This window comes from Myotis daubentonii, chromosome 12 (genome assembly GCF_963259705.1).
Source record: "Myotis daubentonii chromosome 12, mMyoDau2.1, whole genome shotgun sequence".
Classification (NCBI taxonomy): Eukaryota; Metazoa; Chordata; class Mammalia; order Chiroptera; family Vespertilionidae; genus Myotis; species Myotis daubentonii.
The window spans coordinates 17246640-17268863 of record NC_081851.1 but is presented as its reverse complement, the minus strand read 5'-3'; the positions used below and the strand labels follow the sequence as shown (position 1 = coordinate 17268863).

The 22224-nt window shown below is 38.0% G+C and overlaps 1 protein-coding gene across 2 annotated transcripts in view; it reads right to left on the bottom strand.

The window, feature by feature from the left end:
* The window catches only part of EIF5B (eukaryotic translation initiation factor 5B), a 58763-nt gene that overhangs the window by 15979 nt on the left and 20560 nt on the right, over positions 1–22224 (bottom strand). The window contains exons 8-12 of one of the 2 annotated variants that reach the window (XM_059658983.1): positions 20900–20989; positions 18797–18871; positions 14770–15044; positions 568–675; positions 275–385 (exon numbers count right to left, since the gene is read on the bottom strand). In XM_059658983.1, coding sequence (XP_059514966.1) covers positions 275–385; positions 568–675; positions 14770–15044; positions 18797–18871; positions 20900–20989 — 659 coding nt within the window. Of the gene's footprint in view, positions 1–274; positions 386–567; positions 676–14769; positions 15048–18796; positions 18872–20899; positions 20990–22224 lie in introns of both variants that reach the window. The other variant, XM_059658982.1, reaches the window with a different exon arrangement.

Sequence of the window (22224 nt, the reverse complement as noted above, 5' to 3'; positions counted from 1 at the left end):
GGTAAAAGTGTTAAAACATGGAGGGGAAGGCTATACTAACTTCAGAATAGTGATGATGATCTGGAGAAAGAGGAAAGGAAATGAAATATGATGAGTCCTACAATATCTAATGTTTTACTGCTTAAGAAAGATCTGAAGTAAAATAGGACAAAATGGCATAGTAATTATGAATGGTGAGCATATAGGTCTGTTATACTATTCTGTTCTTTTTCCTATGCTTGAAATAGCTTACATCTTTTTAGAGAGTAAAACATATGAGATACAGTATACTTACATTTTTAATCATCTTAGTCTGTTCATTAATAGCTTCAAGGGGAACATTGGTGGCGCCAATTTGCTGGGTGATACCACCTGCTTCACCATCCTGTACATGCGTGTGACGGAGCTGGGGCAAGACAGCAGATTCAGGTTTGTATTTCAAAATGCAAAAGTAAGCAAACACAAAAAGGAAGTAGTAACGTATTTATTGTAAAGAGAACTGCATATATGTGCCATGGTTTACATTAACTTTTCATAAGTCATCATTCGTTTTAAAAGTTGTATCAATGCATAACAGCACTTTCTTACCTTATCTAGAATTTTTGTCTTCCCTGTGTCCACATGTCCAAGTACACAAATAACAGGGGCTCGTAGTTTTTCCGTATTTACATTTTTACTATGTTCAAGTCGCCGTTTCTAGGAAGAAAAAAAAAAAAATCTCAGAAATAACATTTCAAACCCTATCATTATTTTCCTTTTAATGATTTTGCCTTGGCAAGAGAATGCCACAACCTCATTCAAGTCCTTTCTTGATTTACACATTGTTTGCGGGTACTTTTTTATCGCGCGCTAACAGGTGGCGCAGGCCATTTTTGCTAATTTTTGCGCAAATGGCAACATTCAGTAAAATTACGATAACTTTAGTTTACGTATTTATACGTTACCCGCATTCTACGCTAGTCTATAAAAAACGTATTAATACGTGTCCCGTGCTCTACTACACTGGTAGAACGTATAAAAACGTAAAATGTATAAATACGTTTCCCGCATCCAATGTGTTTAAGTACATGTAACTGCATTTTACAAGATAAGCTTTACAATCTAATTTCCATCACAGTACCTCTGAATAAAAATAAACCTGGTTACAGTAGCTTTCAGAGTAGCACTGTTAATATGAATAAGGGCGATGCGAGGTGTTGGCTCAAATTTCCAGACACTTTTGCACATGACTAACTTAATGGAATAGAATGAACAGAAAAGAAATTGCTCTTTCTGCCCTGGCCGGCGTGGCTCAGTGGACAGAGTGCCAGCCTGTAGACTGAAGGATCACAGGTTTGATTCAGGTCAAAGGCATATTGCAGGCTCGATCCCCAGTAGAGGGCGTGCAGGAGGCAGCTGATTAATGATTCTCTCATCATTGATGTTTCTATCTCTCTCTCTCCCTTCCTCTCTGAAACCAATAAAAATATACTAAAAAAAAAAAAAATTGATCTTTCTGTCACATTTATACACTACAACCTTTAACTTATGTGGGGTTATATAAAAAGAGGTATGCTCTTACATCCTAAATATTTCTTTAGAGCTTCAGAGTTGTAAAACAATTTATTTCAAAACCTGTCCAATGTACAAACATTATGAAACCTACCAATTAGAAGAAAGTTTACTTAAGCCTTAGCCCAAGACATCCAATGGCATTTCCCACCTTCCTAATGTATGACTGGGCATGAGAAAGTCTGTCCTTGAACCACAATGCATTCTCTGAAGCATTTAATTACCTAAACACTTCACTTCTGAGAACCAAGCAAAAACCCATGCCAGTGGTTCTTTCCAATGATAACCTTTCACGCACAACAAAGCTGCCATTCACATGAGGTAATAAGACTTTCATCTAGACTCTGAAGTATCACTCACAACACTATTTCCATCTAAAAACCATTTCTGTAGGAACTCTTTACTTTCATTTCTACCACTAGACACTGGATCTTTCTGTAGAAAGTGGGAAAAAAGTTTTAAAATGTCAAAGTGACATGCGAGTATTTACTAGCAAAGAGCAGTAAAGGAGCTTCACAGTACATCCTGCTGGAATGCGAACACTGTGACCTCAGGATTCAGATGGAGAAAATGCCTCCGCTCCTATACTTGGTGAAGTGTTAACATTTTCTGGAAAGTAATATAGTATCGATTTTAACCTGAAAACTCTACCTCTCAATATCTGTCCTGAAGCAATGACAGGACAAGTACACAGAGATGCAGGCGTCCAATAGTGATTGTCCACTGCAGTATTATTTATAAGTGAAAATTAGTAACCACTTAATTTCTTTGAGGGATCTGTAAAGTGTGTTCCCACCCCCAGGCTGATGATACCTATCTGGTTGCATAGATTCCTGTTGTAGAGACCCCTATCCACAATGGAACTACTTACTCAGAGTGTGAGGTGAATTTGAGACAAGGATAGTATGTAGCAAGGTTTGAGAACCATGAAGTTTGTCATGAACTGAAATGTATCTCTCCCAAATTCATACACTTAAGCCCTACCACCCAAATTTGACTATTTGGAGAGAGGGCCTTAAAGGATGCAATTAAGGTTAAATGAGATCATAAGGGTGGGGCTGTAATCTGATAGGTCTTGTATCCTTGCAAGAGGAGGAGAAATAAAAAATCAATCTCTGAGTACACTCAGGGGAAAGGCCACAAGAATGCAGTGAGAAGGCAGCTGTCTGCAAGCCAGAAAGAGCCCTCATCAGAAAACAAACCTGCTGACACTTTAATCTTGAACTTTAAGCCTCAAGAACTGTCAGAAAATAAACCTCTGTTGTTTAAATCAGCAGTTGCCAACCAGTGGTCCATGAGGTTTGAAAGGTTGGCAACCGCTGATTTAAATCACCCAGTCTGTGGTATTTTGTTATAGCAGACCAAGCAGATCAATACCAAGTTAACACAGAATCCTTCTATAATATTAAATACAATATGTGGTTTTAAAGGCAGGATTTCTTGAATGATAGAATGAGGAGCTCGGCAAATCCTCTCCCCCCCCCAAAAAAAGATAAAAGTGGATAAAATAGTTAAAGCAACCACTTAAGGACTCTAGAAATTGGTCAAAGGCAAATAAATTGAGAAACATTTAATTCAAGAAAATCTACTGACCATCAGTAAGAGCAACGGAAGCCTGTGCAGTTTTATTCCGGAGCTGCACCCGCACTGTGCCATGGAGTAGAAGTGGTATGAGAGAGAGGGACAGGGAATTCAATTCCATGCCTCACAGCAGGGGTGGGGAACCTTTTCTCTGCCAAGGCCCACTTGGATGTTTATAACATCATTCACGGGCCATACAAAATTATTAACTTGAAAGTTAGCCTGCTGTATTTGGTTAAACATTTAATTAGCTCACCCCTAATGCCTTGGCAGGGCGAGAGCAAATGATTTCGCAGGCCTTATACAGTCCATGGGCTGGACGCTCCCCATCCCTGCCTTCAATCATTGTCAAAACAGAGAGATCTCAGTGGCAAACAAAGAGATAAAACTAAAATCATAACTAGACTAAGGTCTCTATACTGGGGGAGCAAGAGATGACCTGGAAGATCAGTCACAAATTTAAGAGGGAGGTCCGTGGAAGAAGGCAACAAAAGTAGGCAATGGTAAGATCTACTTATTGCTGGTGGTCCAGGGTCTGTGCTCCTGGGAAAGGCAGACAGCAGAGACCAGAGAGGTCTTAGAGAGTTACTAGTTCCTGACTCAACACCAAGCCTTGCAAATGCATGAAGTAAAATCCAGAGTGAACTAATAAACTAACCAATCATATGGCTGACAACTAAAATAAGCTAACCTACATGCAAGGCTAAGGCAAACTGGTCAAAGGCAAATAAATTGAGGCACACAAATTGCAAGGCTAAGAAAACCAGGCTTAAAAATAAAAACAAAAATTTTAAAATGAACCAAAAACTGAGAAGAAAGCGAAAGACTTTACAGAATTAATCCACATGATTCACTAAAAGCAAATAAACAGAAATACCCAAAATCACCACATTTGTAGGGAGTGAACAGAATTCAGATTTGCTATAATATATTCTCTGAAATGTCCACTTGTTAACAAAAATTTATAAGACATACAAAGAAACAGGAAAATGTGGTGTGTGTGTGTGTGTGTGTGTGTGTGTGTGTGTGTGTGTGTGAGATGTTGACCACAGAGGAAAAAAGTGGTCAACAGAATCTGGGCCTGAGAGACCCAAATTTTGGATTTGGCAGAAAAAGACTTGAAAGCAGCTATTATGAATACGTTCAAAAGACTAAAGAGAATCCGTGTAAAGACAATGAATGGATCTCAAAAGAAGGTACTAAGAAATATAAGTTATAGAAAAACACATGAAAATTCAGGAATTTAAAACTTCAATAGCAAATTTAAAATCTCACTGGAGTGTCTCAACAGAAGATATAAACTAATGGGGGGCAATCAGAGAACTTGAACGATGGTTAAGAAGAAGAGTGTGTGGGGGACAGACAACCTCAACAGACCTATGGCACACCCTCAAACAAACAAATGTGCACATAAAATGAGTCCCAGGCAGAGAGGAGACAGAGAAATAGAGAAAAAAGATTTAAATAATGACCAAAACCTACCAAATTTTGATGAAAAACATTAATCTACACATCTAAGAAGCTCAATAACCTCCAAGTAGGATAATTACAAAGATACCCACACCAAGACACATCTAATTAAATTGTTAAAAGCCAAGTCAAAAAGAAAATCCTAACAGCAAGAGAAAAACCACTCACTATTTATTGGTCAAGCTCAAATAAGATTAATAGCTTAATCTTCGTCAGAAGGAACACAGGCCAGTAGGCAATGAGATGACATATCAAAGAGCTAAAAAGAAAAACAAAACAAGTTGTCAAGCAAAAATTCTGCATGCAGCAATATTGTCCTTTAAAAAAATGAAGGCGAAATAAATAAATCCCAAATTTAAAAAGAGTGAGAAAACTCACTGCTGGAAGATCAGCGTGTGAGAAATAGAAATACCACAGAAGTTCATTAGGCTGAAATGAAGCCATACCAGATGATAACTCAAAGCCAAAGCCATATAAGAAAAAAGGAGCAATGGCAACTATCATTATACTAGTATAGTAAATGTAAAAAACAGTAAAAATGTATCTATTCCTGTCTTCTTCCTTAATTGATTTAAAAGACAACTTCACAAAGTAATAATTATAAAGTTGTATGGTTGAGCTTATAATATACAGAGTGGGGCAAAAGTAGGTTTACAGTTGCATGTAAACAGTTTATTCTTATATTATTAGTCATTATTTATTTATTATTTTCCATATGAACAATTCTAAACCTACTTTTGTCCCACCCTGTATAAAGATGTAATAAATATTACAAAGAGCACAAAGGCAAAGTGAAGGAGGGGCTATAGCTACACTGTAGAAAAAAATGACAGGCAGAAACAATCCATATGAAGAAATGAGGAATACCAGATATGTTAATATTTAGGTTAATATTAAGATGCTTTAAATGTATTTTTCTCCTTTCTTCTCTTAATTCCTTTAAAAGATAAATGGTCAAATAAGATATTAACACCCCTGTTTTACTAGGTTTAGAACATTTATAAACATACTAGAGACCTAGTGCACAAATTCGTGCACAGGTGGGTCCCTTGGCCTGGCTGGTGATCAAGGACTACCAGGGGGCCGGCAGGCTGGGGGGAGGGACCCCTGGCCGGCCAGGGGGAGGGGCCACGAGAGGTTGGCTGTGGGAGCGCACTGACCACCAGGGGGCAGCTCCTGCATCTGGCCCCTGATGGTCAGTGCGTGTCATAGTGACTGGCTGTCGGTCTTTCTAGTCGTTCAGTAGTAATGGTTGCTTAGGCTTTTATATATATAGATGTAACAATAACAGTGCAAAGAAAAGTGGAAAGAATGGATCTATATTAGAACAAAATCTATATATTTTACTAGAATTAAACTACTAATAATCTGAAGTAGATAAGACACATACTATAATGCCTAACGCAACCATTAAGAAAATAACTTCATGGCCTAACTGGTTTGGCTCAGTGGATAGAGCATCGGCCTGCAGACTGGAAGGTCCCAGGTTCGATTCCGGTCAAGGGCATGTACCTTGGTTGCGGGCACATCCCCAATAGGAGGTGTGCAGGAGGCAGCTGATCAATGTTTCTTTTCCATCAATGTTTCTGACTCTCTATCCCTCTCCTTTCCTCTCTGTAAACAATCAATAAAATATATTAGAAAAAGAAAATAACTGGCCAGTGTGGCTCAGTGGATTGGGCATGGACCCCTATACCAGGTAGCTGCTGGTTCTATTTCCAGTCAAGGGCACATGCCATGGTTGCGAGATCGATCCCCACTAGGGCAATGTTGCACCCTCACATCAATGTTTCTCTCTCCCTCTGTCTTCCTCTCTCTAAAAATCAATATACTATTCTTTAAAAAAAGAAAAAGAAAATAACTTTTAAAAAAGATACCAAAACCATTCAGTGTATTAAAAAAAAATAGTAAAAATGGAGAAAATCCAACTATATTCAAAACTTTAAATATGAATCAATTAAATACTCTTAAAGGCAGATTGTGTGAATAAATAAAACAGCAATATTCACCTACACACTGTCATCAAGAGACACTATAGATTCAAAGCCACAAATAGGTAGAAAGTGGAGACTGAAAAAGACCATGCAAATGGTAACTATAAAACAGCTGGATCAGCTATATGAGTACCAGACCAAAAACAAAACAAAACAAAAACGTTATTAAGATATGCAATTCAACAATAAATTTAGGATCTTCAATAACCCACTTTCAAAAACGGAAAGAAAAACTACACATAAAAAAAAACACTGCACATAAAATGAGCAAGTATACAGAAAATTTGAACACCCATCACCTACCAAATTGACCTAACTAAACACCAGACCCGCTAACAGCAGAATCCACGTTCTTCCTTAATGCGTAAGAAACATTTTCCAGAAGAGACCATATGCTAAGGGATAAGTCATCCTTAATTATTTTTACATAACAGACACTATACAAAGTGTGTTCTCCAACCACAATAATCAAAATTTAGCATTAACAACAGAAGGAAAATAACGAAATCTACAAACAATTATAAATTACGACAATGTATTTCTAAATAACACCTGGGTCAAGAAGGAAATAGTAAAGGGAGTTAGAAAATATTTCGAACAGAATAAAACAAAAGTGCAACATACCAAAATTTATGGGATGCAGCTAAAGCAGTAGGTAGAGGGAAATTTGTATTTTTAAATGTCTATATCAGTGATGGTGAACCTATGACACACGTGTCAGAGGTGACATGCGAACTCATTTTTTTGGTTGATTTTTCTTTGTTAAATGGCATTTAAATATATAAAATAAATACCAAAAATGTAAGTCTTTGTTTTACTAGGGTTGCAAATATCAAAAAATTTCTGTATGTGACACGGCAAGAGAGTTAAGTTAGGGTTTTTCAAAATGCTGACACACCGAGCTCAAAAGGTTCACCATCACTGGTCTATATAGTATTAGGAAAGAAGAAAAGTCTTAAATTAATAATTTCAGGAAAAACCAAGATGGTGGCATAAGTAAACACTGGAAATTGCTGCCTTGCACAGCCACTTCAAAAATACAACTAAAAGACAAAACGGACATTATCCAGAACCACAGGAAGGCTGGCTGAGTGGAAATTCTACAACTAGAAGAAAGAGAAAAGCACACTGAGACTCAGGAGGTGCGGAAGTAAAGTACAGAGGTATGGAGGTGCATGCGGAAAGGGCTGGCAACAGAGGATGCCGGTGTCTTTTGCAATCGGGAGGGAGACACAAGCTCCCAAAGGCCCTGACTCCAGTTCCGGGCGAGTATCTGGGGACCCAGACTCATACAGAGAGAAACTGGATTGTCTGGCATCGGTGGGAACTCTAGGGCAGCTTTCTCTCAGAGGTGCTTGCAGTGATTACCGGGACACTGAGACACGGGGCCTCTTAGGGTAGGACTGAGGATCAGCCATAGCTGTTTGCTCCGCCCTGTTGATTCCCTGAGACCCCGCCCCACCCCACACAAGCTGTGCACAGAGGCATTTGCATATGAATGGGCTTGCCCTTTGAGATCTAAAATTACCTAACAAACTGCAGCTGGGTCAGAAAGACCCAGAACATCCAAAAGAAGGCCCAAGGCCCCACAGCAGCTTGCACTGCTTCACAGCTGGGCCTCATCTAGGCACCTCCAAACCCCAAAAAAAGAAGAGGAATCTGCAGATCTCTCTGTACTCCTGCTGGGTAGCCTCAAGCAGAGGCTAATAGAACCTCCTTAGAGATCCAAGTGCCAGTGTACCCAGTGGTCAGAGTGGGACCATCCAGATTACAACTCCTCAGATCCATAAGGGACACACTCAGGGGGCAGACTCAGTGAGCACCAAAGCCCCAATGAAGCAAGTCGTGCCCCAGAAGGGTGTCTTCAGCACAGAAGTTCTTCCACTGCAGACACAGCTGATTCTCACAGCCAATTGGCCTGGAGGTCAATTCCTCCCAGTGTTACCTAAACAATCAATCCTTAACTACAACAAGACTATGCACACAGCACACAAGGGGGTGCACCAAGAGTGTCCACCTCAGGTAACCGGGGAGGCTGAGCCACTTGGCCCTATAGGACACCTAGCACACAAAGCCACTCTATCAACACAGGGAAGCATAAAAAATGTGGAGACAAAGAAACAGATCACAAATGACAGAAATGGAGGAAAGCAAACTACTGGATATAGAGTTCAAAACCACACTTATAATGTTTTTCAAGAATTTTCTAGAAACTGCCGATAAATTTAGTGAGACCCTCGAGGATATGAAAAAGGACCAACTAGAAATTAAGCATACACTGACTGAAATAATATTATACAGAGATCCAACAGCAGACAAGAGGATCCCAAGACTCAAGGCAAAGATTTGAAATACGAAAAAGTAAAAAACACCCAACCAGAAAAGCAAAAAGAAAAGAATCCAAAAATATGAAGATAGTGTAAGGAGCCTCTGGGACAACTTCAAGCGAACCAACATCTGAATTATAGGGGTGTCAGAAGAAGAGAGCAAGATACTGAAAACCTATTTGAAGAAAGAATGACAGAAAACTTCCCCTACCTGGTGAAAGAAATAGACTTACAAGTCCGGGAAGTGCAGAGAACCCCAAAGAAAAGGAATCCAAAGAGGACCACACCAAGACACATCATAATTAAAATGCCAAGGGCAAAAGACAAAGAGAAAATCTTAAAAGCAGCAAGAGAAAGACAGTCAGTTACCTACAAGGGAGTACCCATATGACTGTCAGCTGATTTCTCAACAGAAACTTTGCAGGCCAGAAGGGAATGGCAAGAAATATTCAAAGTGATGAATACCAAGAACCTACAACCAAGATTACTTTATCCAGCAAAGCTATCATTCAGAATTGAAGGTCAGATAAAGAGCTTCACAGATAAGAAAAAGCTAAAGGAGTTCATCACCACCAAACCAGTATTATATGAAGTGCTGAAAGGTATTCTTTTTTTTTTTTTTTTTAATATATTTTATTGATTTTTTACAGAGAGGAAGGGAGAGAGATAGAGAGTTAGAAACATCGATGAGAGAGGAACATCGATCAGCTGCCTCCTGCACATCTCCTACTGGGAATGTGCCCGCAACCCAGGTACATGCCCTTGACCGGAATCGAACCTGAGACCTTTCAGTCCGCAAGCCGATGCTCTATCCACCGAGCCAAACCGGTTTCGGCGAAAGGTATTCTTTAAGAAGAGGAAGAAAAAAAAGGTAAAGATAAAAATTATGAACAACAAATACATATCAACAAGTGAATCTAAAAATCGAATGAATAAAAAATCTGATGAACAGAGTGAACTGGTGATTATAATAGAATCAGGTGCATCGAAAGGGAGTGGACTGACAATTCTCGGGGGGGTGGGGGCAAAGGGAGTGGGGGATGTGGGAAGAGACTGGACAAAAATTGTACATCTATGGATGAGGACAGTGGGGGGGTAAGGGAGGAGTGTGGGGTGGGAACTGGGTGGAGGGGAGCTATAGGGGGGAAAAGAGGAACAACTGTAATAATCTGAACAATAATGATTTATTTAAAAAAAAAATAATTTCAGTTGTCATCCTAAGAAATTAGCAAATGGGGAAACTAAGCCCAAACAAAAGGAAGACAATAATAAATAAAAAAGTCAATTGAAAAAAAAAAAATAGAGAAGAATTAATGAAACCAAAAACTGGGTCTTAAAAGATCAAAAAGATGGAAAATCTTTAGCTAGACTATGAAGACAAAAATAACCAAAATCAGAATCAACAGACACCACTACCGACTTTACAGAAACTTAAAGGATTGAGGATACTATGAACAACTTTATGTTCACACTTAAGTGAAACACAATAATTATCAGAAAGACAAAAATTACTGAGTATAACAAGTTGAAAAAGGAAATGCTAAATAAACTGAATTAGTAATTATAAAATCTTCTCATAAAAAGAGCTTTTTTAGTAAATTCAACCAAATATTTAAAACTGTAAATAATATGATCCCTCACAAACTCTTACAGAAAACAAAGGAACCCTAGGAGGCTAATATTAAATTGACACCAAAGCCAGACAAACAACTACATGACAAGAAAACTATTAACAAATATCACTCATGGGTATCACAAAATCCTCAACAAAATATTACAAGCCAAATCCAATAATACATAAAGAGGATTGATTATATACCAAAATCAAGTGGAATTTGTTCCAGGAATGCAAGGTTGGTTTTACATTTGAATGCCAATTGATGTACTACATCATACATTAATACTGGAAAGGAAAAACACCATCTCAATAGACAAACAAAAGGCATCCATCACCCATTCATGACAGAAAACTCCAACAAACTAGGAAAAGAAAAAAATTTCCTCAAACTGATCAAAGATATCGACCTAACATCACAGTTCACATCATAGTTAATGTTTAAGATCTGAATGCTTTTCTCCCAAAGACTGGGAACAAGGCAAGTATTCTATTCAATAATACACTGTTCTAGCCAATGAAATCAGGCAAGAAAAAGAAATAAGCAACAATGAGATTGAAAGTGAAGAATTAAAATCGTCCTTTGATAGGCAACATGACACCAATTAAAAAGAAAATTTAAGAATCCTTGAAAAATTAATAGAATAAAAAAGATTTAAGTACAGTTGCAGGATACAAGGTTAATCAACAAAAATCAATTGTGTTTAATTACATTAGCAATGAAAAGTTTAAAAAATATGACCCTACTCACAACAGCAGCAAAAACAATAAAATAGTAACAAATTTAACAAAATGACAAATTTTATACTCTGAAAACTAAATAAAACTGCTAAATTTCAAAACCCACTTTCACACTGGTTTCTGTTTTTCTCTCTCCTCTCTCTCCCTCTCCCTCTCTCTCTTCTTTCCTTTCTAAAACTTAATAAATAAAAAGATTATTTAACAACCAATGGGTAAAAAAGTGAAAAGAGAAAAATAACTCTTGCAATCCTAATATATAAACACCCAGGGTCCATAAGGACTGAAGGCTCTACCAACCAGAAGTCAGTCCTGCAGTCAGTGCTGTGGGTGTGGTGACCCAGCACTGACTGCCAAAGGGGCTGCGGATCAGGCCTGGAGAGAGGCCTGAAAAGACAGGCAGGGTCTGATGCGCAGTCTCCATGGCAGCTGTTGATCAGCCGTTGCCTCTCTCTTTCTCTCTGGGCCTCCACGGGTGCTGCTGATCAGCCTCACCTCTCTGATGAGGCCAGGAAACGCTGACTGGCATAGAAACTGACCAATCAGAACCAAATCTGGGTGAAGTGTGAGGAGCCAATGGCTGCATAGGAGGTGGAGCTTTTGACACTGCCTGGCATAGAAACCGACCAATCAGAACCTAATCTGGTTGAACTGCGAAGGCAGAACCTAAGGTGCGGGCTGATGAAGGGTTTTAAAGGCAACAGCTGTTTGGTGTAAGGTATGAGAAAGCGGTTCAATTTTTTAATGCCTGGTTTGGCAGTATAGTGCATATGGCTAGCTATCAGTCTAGACATAGGGATTATGTATTTTTGTCTGCCAAGAGCACCTCCTTCTGCTGAAAAAGGCTTTTCCCCCCCATTTAAGTAATCCTATCCTATATAATATATCTATACTAATAAAAGGGTGATCTGCTAATTAGAATGAGTCGACTGGCCATCTTCCAGACTTCCCATTTCCTTCCGGACAAAGCCATGGTGGTGGGGGCTGAGGCAGAGAGGGCAGTTGGGGGCGAAATTAGGCCGGCAGGGGAGGGCAGTTTGGGGCGATTAGGCAGGCAGGCAGCAGCAGTTAAAGGCAATCAGGCAGGCAGGCAGAGAGGTTAGGGGCGATCAGGCAGAGGCAGTTAGGGGAGATCAGGCAGGCAAGCAGGTGAGCAGTTAGGAGCCAGCTGTCCCAGATTGGAGAGGCTGAGGGAAACCACCCCATGCATGAATTTTGTGCACCAGGCCACTAGTTCAATAATAAAAAGTCAAATTACAAAATTTAAAAATTTGAATTGATGTTTCACCATGAGGGCATAGTTATGGCAATAGCACATGAAGAAATGCTCAAGATCATGGAAGTGTAATTTAAAACCACAATAAGACAAACTATTTCACATCCACTAGAATGGCTAAAATTGAAAAGACAAACAATAAAAACTACTAGCGAGAATGTAGAGCAACTAGAACCCTCAAATGGGATAATCTATAATTGTGCAACCATTATGGAAAATATTTTGGCAGTTAAATGCAAATCTACCATATGATTTAGCAATTTCACTTGTAGGAATAAATCCAAAAGAAATAAAAACACATTTTCATGTAAAGAACTCATAACAAAATACTTATAACAATACTATACCATTCTCAATAGCCAGTGGAAACAACTCAAATGTCCATTAACTGGTGAATGGACAATAATATAATATGACATATTTATACAAAACACTACTTGGTAATTAAAGAGAACAAAGTACTGATATAACTACCACATAAAAGAACAGAGTAAGAGAAACAGCCAGGCACAAAAGACCACATATTATAGAAGTGAATTTTTATGAAATTTCCAGAAAAGTTATCTATAGAGACAAAGCAGATTAGTAGCTGTCTGTGGCTAAGAATGGGAAATGACTAAATTGGCTCAAGGAATCTTTTGATGGTAATGAAAATACTCCAAAGTTAAGGTGTGTTGGTTGCACAACTGTAAATTTACAAAATATCATTGAATTGTACACTTAAAACAGGTTAATGTGATGGTATGTAAAGCATATCTCAACAAAGCTGCTTAAAAATGTGTTAAGCTAAAAGGTCTACAGCATATTGTTATGTGGAAAAAAAAAAAAATCTTCCCAAAACGTATTATATAACTTACTTTCAATTAAACATTTAAAAAACTTGAAGTGCATAAACAAGAATATGAACAAGTCTGGGGAGTGAGATAATGGGGAAACTTGTACTTTCTGCTTTATAGCCATTTTGTTTGCTTGTTTTTAAATTTTCAAACACAGAATAAACTCTCACACATGGGTGCAAAGCAAGGGAGGTGGTTTGAGTAGGTGCCGTAGAAAGAAGCAGTCACAACCAGCCGTCAGGAGGGGAATGCTACTGGCATCTGGTGGGTAGAGGACAGGGATGCTACACAACATCCCAAAATATAGAGGACAATCCCCACAACAAAGAATTACATGCCCAGCTGGCCAGCATAGCTCAATGGTTGAGGGTCGACCTATGAACCAGTAGGTCAGAGTTTGATTTCCAGCCAGGGCATATGTCCAGGTTGAGGGCTGCATCCCTAGTAGGGGGTGTGTAGGAGGCTGCTGATCAAAAGATTCTCTCTCAACACTGATGTTTCTATCTTTCTCTCCCTCTCTGAAATCAATAAAAATATATTTAAAAAAAACAAAAACTATGAGAGGAGAAGTGAGCTGGTTGTTCTATATTTAAAAAAAGTAAAAAAATAAAATATATATATAAGATAATATATATATATATATATATATAAATTACCTGGCCCCAAAATGTCAATAGCACCAGGGTTAAGAAAGCCCAATTTACAATATAGTCCTTCTTAGTCCTTTGAAATTCAGAAAATGTATACCTATCAAGACTTCACAGAAGAAAATAGTAAACACCGATATAAAGGTATTAAAAATTTTTTAATTAAAATTATTCATGAAAAGATAACGCTAAGATGGTTTTTAGCCTTAGCCTCTTCAAGCAAATTAAAATAGTTTTAGTGTGCTGATTATGCCAAACTGACATAATTTAAGAAAACTATCTCTTGAAATCTGCTGCATTAAGTAGGAAAAATAGAGTAGGTCTCCTAGGTATGTGCACTTAATAAAGAGAAGCCTCATTAACCCACCAGATTCAAACTTATGTGATCAGATGCCTCACATTGACTAACTTAAATATGCAATGCACACTTAACTGATGTTTCTAAGTAAAGGCCACATGCTCAGAATACCTTTGCATACCTAGAAACCATCATTCGAAGAGCACATTAAAATTCTGAGAACACAAGAAAAGCATGAAGCAGTCACTGTTCTGACTTGGGTAAGGGACTGGGGTCCTTGGTTGGAACACTGTCAGATCTATTGTCTTGATTTACAAGAAACTGGACAAAATACTATTCTGTGACTATATTTTTTAAAGTGCTGTTAAATAAAAGCCTCTGTTGTAGAATACAGTTCTAAGGACCACAGAGGAGGACTGTGGAGGAAAGGAGCAAAGAAAAAGGGAACAATAAATACCTCAATCCTCCGTTTTGCTTTGTCATAAGCTCTTTCTTCTTTAGTTCGATCATCGTCAGAGTCATATTCGGATTCTGAGCTCAATTCTTTACTTGGCTTTTTAACTAATGTTTTCACCGAATCTTTCTCATCTGACACCTTTTCTTCCTCTTCACCTTCACTGCCTTCACTTTCTTCTTCTTCCTCTTCACTCTCTTCTTCTTCTTCTTCTTCCTCGTCCTCCTCTTCCTCCTCTTCCTCGGGGTTTTCTTTTACTTCTATATGCACTGTGTTTCCTTCTTTCAGAAAAACAAGAGATTTTATAATAAACAAAAATTAAAAATGAGATTCCCATCAATATAAGAGACCTTAAAGACAAATAAGGCAGCAATATTATATCTTTAATTCCAAATAAGTCTTTGCCCATATGCTACAATGAAGACTGCCATTTAACAGTGAACATGTAAGGTATTAATTCATGCATAATCAAATAAAAAAAGAAAGACATTACTAAGCCAGGACACAAGAGGACAGAAACCTGGGATGTTGAATACAATACTTGGTATTGCCCTCCCCTGGGGTTTATGTGCGGAATTCTGGAGGAGGCAGCTCAAAGGCTGCGCAGTGCTTTCTAGCCCCTCAGTGAATAGGAGCATTGGGAATGCAGGCTTAGCAAGGATTCAGGGAGGGCATGGTAGATGAACACTAGATAACACCCTTACTGTGAGGGAAAACCTGAAAAACTGTACCCTAGCAGTAAGGATGAATAGGAAGTAAACAGAACCTCCCCCTCATTCTTAGCAGAACACTTCTAGGTTCTCTGAATTCTACATTTGGAATAATTAACTAGTGTTTATTATTCCTAGTTCATTCCTGGTGAATGTACAAAGAAATTCTTTTTGGAGGGTGGAAAAAAAAAATCCTTGACCACAAATTATTTCTATACTTTTACAAATATAATATCTATATATATTATAAAAACACATAAAAATAACAAACCACACGAGAAAACAATTCACATGAGGAAAGCCAGCATACCCAGAGGGCTTCCACTGAAGTCATAAAACCAAAATTAAAAAATGACTATGCTTCTAACATTCAGGGAGCAAAAGATAAGATTAAATTAAAAAAAAAAATTATTACCATAAGACAGATCAGAAGAAATAACCTAACCCTGGTGGAGTAGCTCACTTGGTTAGAGCATCATCCTGATATGACAAAGTTGTGGGTTCAATCCCCAGTCAAGAACACATACAAAGAATCAACTAATGAATGCATCAATAAGTGGAACAACAAATCAGTATTTCTCTTTCTCTTTTCCTCCCTATCTAAAAATCAATAAAAATTTTAAAATTTTTTTTAAAATGAGCAAACAACTAGAATAAACCATGGAGACTTAATAAGATGGAAAATACAGTAAAGTGAATAAAATAAAATGCAAGAATACAGTAACAAGGTCTATCTAGTCATAACTAGATTACCTGAGGGGAAATAATGGCTCATTACATTGCAAAACTGATAAAAAACATAAAACCATACATTTATAAAGCTCTACAGGCAGAATAAATGAGAAAAAATCAACCCAAGTTATATCATAATTAAACTGCTAAACACCAAAGACACATGAAAAATTTATTTGTTGAATCCTCAACAGAAATAATGAAAGACAAGACAAAGGAGTAATATTTTCAAAGGGTTAAATAAATAAAAGTTTAGCAAAGGCCCTAACCGGTTTAGCTCAGTGGATAGAGCATTGGCCTGCGGCTCAAGGGTCCCAGGTTCGATTCCGGTCAAGGGCATTTACCTTGGCTGCGGGCATATCCCCAGTAGGGGGCGTGCAGGAGGCAGCTGATTGATGTTTCTCGCTCATGGATGTTTCTAAGTCTCTATCCCTCTCCCTTCCTCTCTGTAAAAAATCAATAAAATATATTTAAAAAAAAAAAAGTTTAGCAAAGAACTCCTCACTCAGTAAATATATCCTTTAAGAATGAAGTTAAGAAAAATATTTTTAGAAAAGCAAAACTGGAATGTCTCACTAATAGATTCCTACTAAAGGAAATTCTAAAAGGAGTTCTTCTGGCAGGAAGAAATAACCCCAAATGGAAGGTCAGAGATGTAGGAAGAAATTAAGCCCAACAAAAAGCTAAGAATTTAGGTAAATTTAAATAAATATTGACTATAAAAAAATATGGTATTATGGGGTTTAAAATAGAGAATTAAAACAAATGAGAATAATGACATATAAATTGAGAACTGAGTAAATGTTATTCATGTATTCAGTGGTCTTTACATTGTCTGGGAAGATGGTAACATTACACAATGATAGTTCAAAGGTCCATGTTAAAAGTCTCTAGGTTAACACTAAAAGTAAATGAAAAAGTACACAACTTCCAAGCTCATGGAAGGAGGAAAAAATGTTAATAAAAAGAATCCAACAATCCAAAATACAGTAAGAAAAGAGAGAAAAAACAAAAAGACAAAACAAATAACAAGGATTTAGTGAGATAAGTATAAAACCAATATATTTCATTAATTACAACAAATGTTAGGTATAAGAATGGGCTAAGTGCACTAGGTAAAAAATAAAGACTGACAAACTGGATATAAAAATCTCAACTACAGGCTCTTTAAGGATACAGAAAGAATAATAAATACAGGAAAAGAGCACGTAAATCAAAGCGTGTGGAACTGCATTAATTAAAATCAGATAAAGTACATGTTAAAGGCTAAAGGTATCACTAAAAATGAATAAAAGTAAAGTATAAAGTAAATATAATATAAACAAATAATATATCAGTAAGAGTCGATTCATCAGAAAGATGTAAGACTGTATTCACCTAATAATGTAACACCAAAATAGAGAAAGTAAAAGTTGGCAAAACTCAGGGAAAAATAGACAATCTGCAATCATGGTGGGAGATTTTAACACATCACTTAGTAAAAGAAAAAGCACACCAGAAAAAACTCAGAACATAAAAGACTTAATCAAAACCATCAGCAAACTTAACTAAACACAGTGAACAAGTCAACCAAGCACACCCAATCACATATGAAACATCTACAATAATCAACTATTTGCTGGGTTGTAAATTCTCAACCCACTGCAAAGGACAGAATTATGTATGTTTTCTGATCATAATAACTTAACAAGAAGATAATTAGAAAGTCCTTACTAATGTAAATTAAGAAATGTACCTCTAAATAAATCATAGGGCCCTAACCGGTTTGGCTCAGCGGGTAGAGCGTCGGCCTGCGGACTCAAGGGTCCCAGGTTTGATTCCTGTCAAGGGCATGTACCTTGGTAGTGGGCACATCCCCAGTAGGGGGGCATGCAAGAGGCAGCTGATCGATGTTTGTCTCTCATCAATGTTTCTAACTCTCTATCCCTCTCCCCTCCTCTCTGTAAAAAAATCAATAAAATATAATTTAAAAAAATAAATCATAGGTAAAATTAACATATATCTAAATGTAAATTTTAAAAAATCAACATATCAGAACCTGTAGAATTTTGCTAAAGCCATGCTTAAAGAAAAATTTATAATTTTAAAAATATGTATTTGGGGTGAAAGACTGAAAAAACAAAGAGACAAATATCCAACTCAAAAAGGAAAAAACCCAGCAAATTAAACCTAAAGAAAGTTGATTTTAGTAATAAAGGATAGAAAGTAATTACAAAAAGACACTTTTTATTCAGAGTGATTAGGAAATATACTATTATTTCTATTGTCTTTGTATTATATTTTAAGTTAAAGAGGCTTTTTGTAGGCTAGCTTTAATAACTTAACCCCATTTATAACATTATCACTCTGAAAAACTGTATTCTAAATCCCAGGCAACTATCTTACAAATGACCTTCTGAAAAACCACCTATTCATGAAATGGGATCCACATGAGGATTTAGGAACCATAGCAATGCAGAGAGCAAAACTGCTCTCAGTCCTCAGGAATGCTCATATAGCAGTCATTATCAGGAGACTAACTATTCCTTTAAATATAAACACCTCTAATAACCACTGGATTTATCAACAAGTGCTTACGAGCTATTCACCTTTTTCTCTCTCCTCATCACTGACCATAGCTTCCCAGTCATCCAATCCAGCTTCCTCAGTTTCTTCCTCCTCTTCTGTAAATAAAACTTTTCATTAAAGACATAGAAAAAAGTGGAAAATTACGCTGACCTAAAAAGAAATGTTTTAATTATGCAAAAAAAAATACACACAATTTCATTATCTTTGGAACAAATTTTCAATATAGCTATCATGTTATAATTTATTATTACGAAATGATTCACAATTCCCTAGTATTTTGAATACAGGTTGGGGCAAAAGCAGTTTTACAGTTGTTTGTATGGAAAATGCAATAATTACTAAATAATAATCCTATATAATAAAAGCCTAATATGCAAATTGTCCCCTCGACCTGAAGTTCAATCCAGAGTTTAACTGCTGACAAGTGCTGACCACCAGCAGGCAGCACGGAACATGGCAGGTGTCAGCAACGTGGCACTGGCAGTGGAGGTGCTACCAGCCCGGATGAGAGCAGGACCGGGGTGGAATGATGGAGCAGGTGAGTGGGCAGCGACAGATCAAGGCAGGTGTGAGCGGGGCCCAATCGCCTCACCAATCACCCTGCAGATGGCAACCAGCAGCGGGGCTGCCCGGCTCCCAGATGCTGAGGGAGCCTGGCAGGGGTCCAATGATTCAGGCAGAGAGTTGGGGGCACAGGAGACCGGGGTCTCAGGTGCTGCCCAGGGCCCAGAGGTCAGCTGGGACCTGCCCTTCCACACCAGACGCTGAGGCTTTGATCGTCTGCCAGGCCTAGGGACCACACCCATGCATGAATTTCATGCACCAGGCCTCTAGTACAAGAATAAACTCTGTTTCATGTACTCATAACTGTAAACCTACTCTTGCCCCAACCAGTACACTAGGGCACATGATCACACTCTATTCTTGAAGACAAATGAAATTTCACATATATCTTCTTTTTGATTTTTCAACTAAACTTTATACACATAAGAATTTATTTTTCTTTAGCCTCTAGATACATACAAATACTACATAAATCACATAATTGGATGTACAAAGCTACATCTCTACTCATGTTGAAAATCAGAAGAGATGTGCTTACAACGCAAAAATAGTCAGAAAGGTATTATTTTGAATATTAAGAACTTAATACTGCCTTTAACAACAATGACACTTTTACTGAAATCCAATTAGGCATAACTATTCTCAAAAGATGAGGGCACATGTAGTATTTGCTTCTCTGGAAAAATCATCATTTGCCAGCAAGTTTGGATAAGTCATCTTAAGGAGGAGGAAACAACAGTCAGGAACATGTGCCCAAAGAGGCCTCCTTCCAGTTTAGCAATTCTTTTTACTGCTACAGATGTCACCTACAATCCTGGACTGCTATAAGCATGTCAAATGGAATTTCTCTAGTTTCATTACGCTAAGCTAAGATGTGCCCAAACAAATGATATTTTTTTTACACTGTGAACCGGGGGGGATGTAGAGAGGGACTATCAGTAATATTTTTCCCCAGGGTAGGTCAGTCTTGACATCCTCAAGTGTTTCTACTCCCATTCCTGTCTTTGAACACTTGTGAGTCTCTTGATTTTACCAAACATACATTATGTTAGCCTGTGGCTTCCTATCAATATCTAGTCTCATGAATTAGAATAATATTTATCTTAAAAAAAAAAAAAAAGCCAGAGACTTTCTCCAACCTAAAAACACAAACACTGAATAAACTGAATTGATTTACTAAATAAGAGGCTGACCGCTAAGAATGTTTTAAAAATAGTAACTTTTATGACTCTTAAAAGTCCTAATTAAAAATGCTTCCAATTTTTCTTCAGGAAGATTAAATAACTTCAGGTCTTCTTGGTACCACCTAAGATTTCTGACCCATCAATAGAAAGTAAAAAACCTCTATCCTCTCTACAAAAATTTTATTCTACAAATAAAAAATTGATTCAAGGCTCACTTCTACACTTTTGCAATGTGGAAATAAAAAGAAATGATTTAGAAAGGACTATAAAAAAAAGGCCACCCTGCCAGATATTTGGTTTCTCCAAACTAATAACTAAGACAGTTAGGACACATCAATGCTACTTAATAAGAATGTATTAGTCAATGCTACTGGCCTGGTTCAACAGGAGGTGGTGACTCTTCTTTTTCTGGTACACCTTGTTCCACAACTTCTACAGCAGCACTTAATTCTATTGGCTCAGACACTGAGTGAAGGGCAGAAACCAAATTAATATTTTTCAGTATATAATTTTTGTGAGGATACTCTGTTAAGTATTGAATAAAAATCATTAGTATATACTTAATTCTTTATCAAGTTCAAAAAATGTTTAAGTATGTCATATATTTTACAGAAAATAGTTTTTCTTTCTGCTCAAAGAATAGAATGTAAAAATACAGAAGATTGAGAAAAAAAGAAAATGATAGTTGTACTTTTCAGTTAAGAAGAGTTATTCACGGGGCAGGTCAGGATTGCAGCATAGGTAAACGCGGTACTCAACCTCCTCCCACAACCACATCAGAATTACAACTAAACTACAGAACAGCCTTCAGAACTGCCTAAAAAGCTAGCCAAATGGAAGTCCTACCACTAGAGAATTAAAGAAGCCACATTGAGCAGAGGTGTGGAACAGGCTGGTCTAACACCCACTGGTGGCATTTGGGCTGTGTAGGTCCCCCATGAGGAGCCAGGGGTCCTAGCCCACATCAGACCCCTCAGCCCAGGGTTCCAGTGCTGAGAAGAGGTCTCCGTAACTTCAGGCTGAAAAAACCAGCAGGGATTGTGGCTGAGTGAACAAAGAATGATAGAGTCTCAGGCAGTTCCTCTTAGAAGGGCCAGCGCACTCATTCAGACCCACTTCCTCTGAGCTCCAGCTCTGGGGCAGCAGCTTGAAAGGAACCAGGGACATAGGGCAAAGACCTAAATTATCTGACATCAGGGCAAGAACTGGGGGGGCAGATTTCTCTCAAACAAAAGTGCTGGCAGAGATCACTATTCCTTTGATGACCCCTTCCCCCCACAGAGTCAACAATCAGGCACCATATCTGAGACTCCATCAGTCTGGCTCACACTGTTTGCCCACCATGGTGATTCCCTGATATCTGGCCCTACCCAATTTGCAGGCCCACCCAAGCTATTTCCAGTGGCTTTTCTATATGAAATGGCCAGTTGTGGCTCAGGCTTCAGACTTTCCTAAAATCTCTCAAACAAGCAGCAGCTGGCCTTAGTATACCCTATACCTCTTGGTAAATAGCCCAGGCCTGGCACTAGCAGCAGCCTGCCTTGATTCACAGCTTGGCCTCTCCTGGGCACCTCCAAGCCCAAAACAGGTAGCAGCAATCTACAGATCGTTCTGTAGCTCACGACTGGGGGTAGTGGGGGTGTGTGGAGGTTGGCCAAGCAGGGAACAGGCAATAGCTGACTTTGAACCTCCCAGGAGGT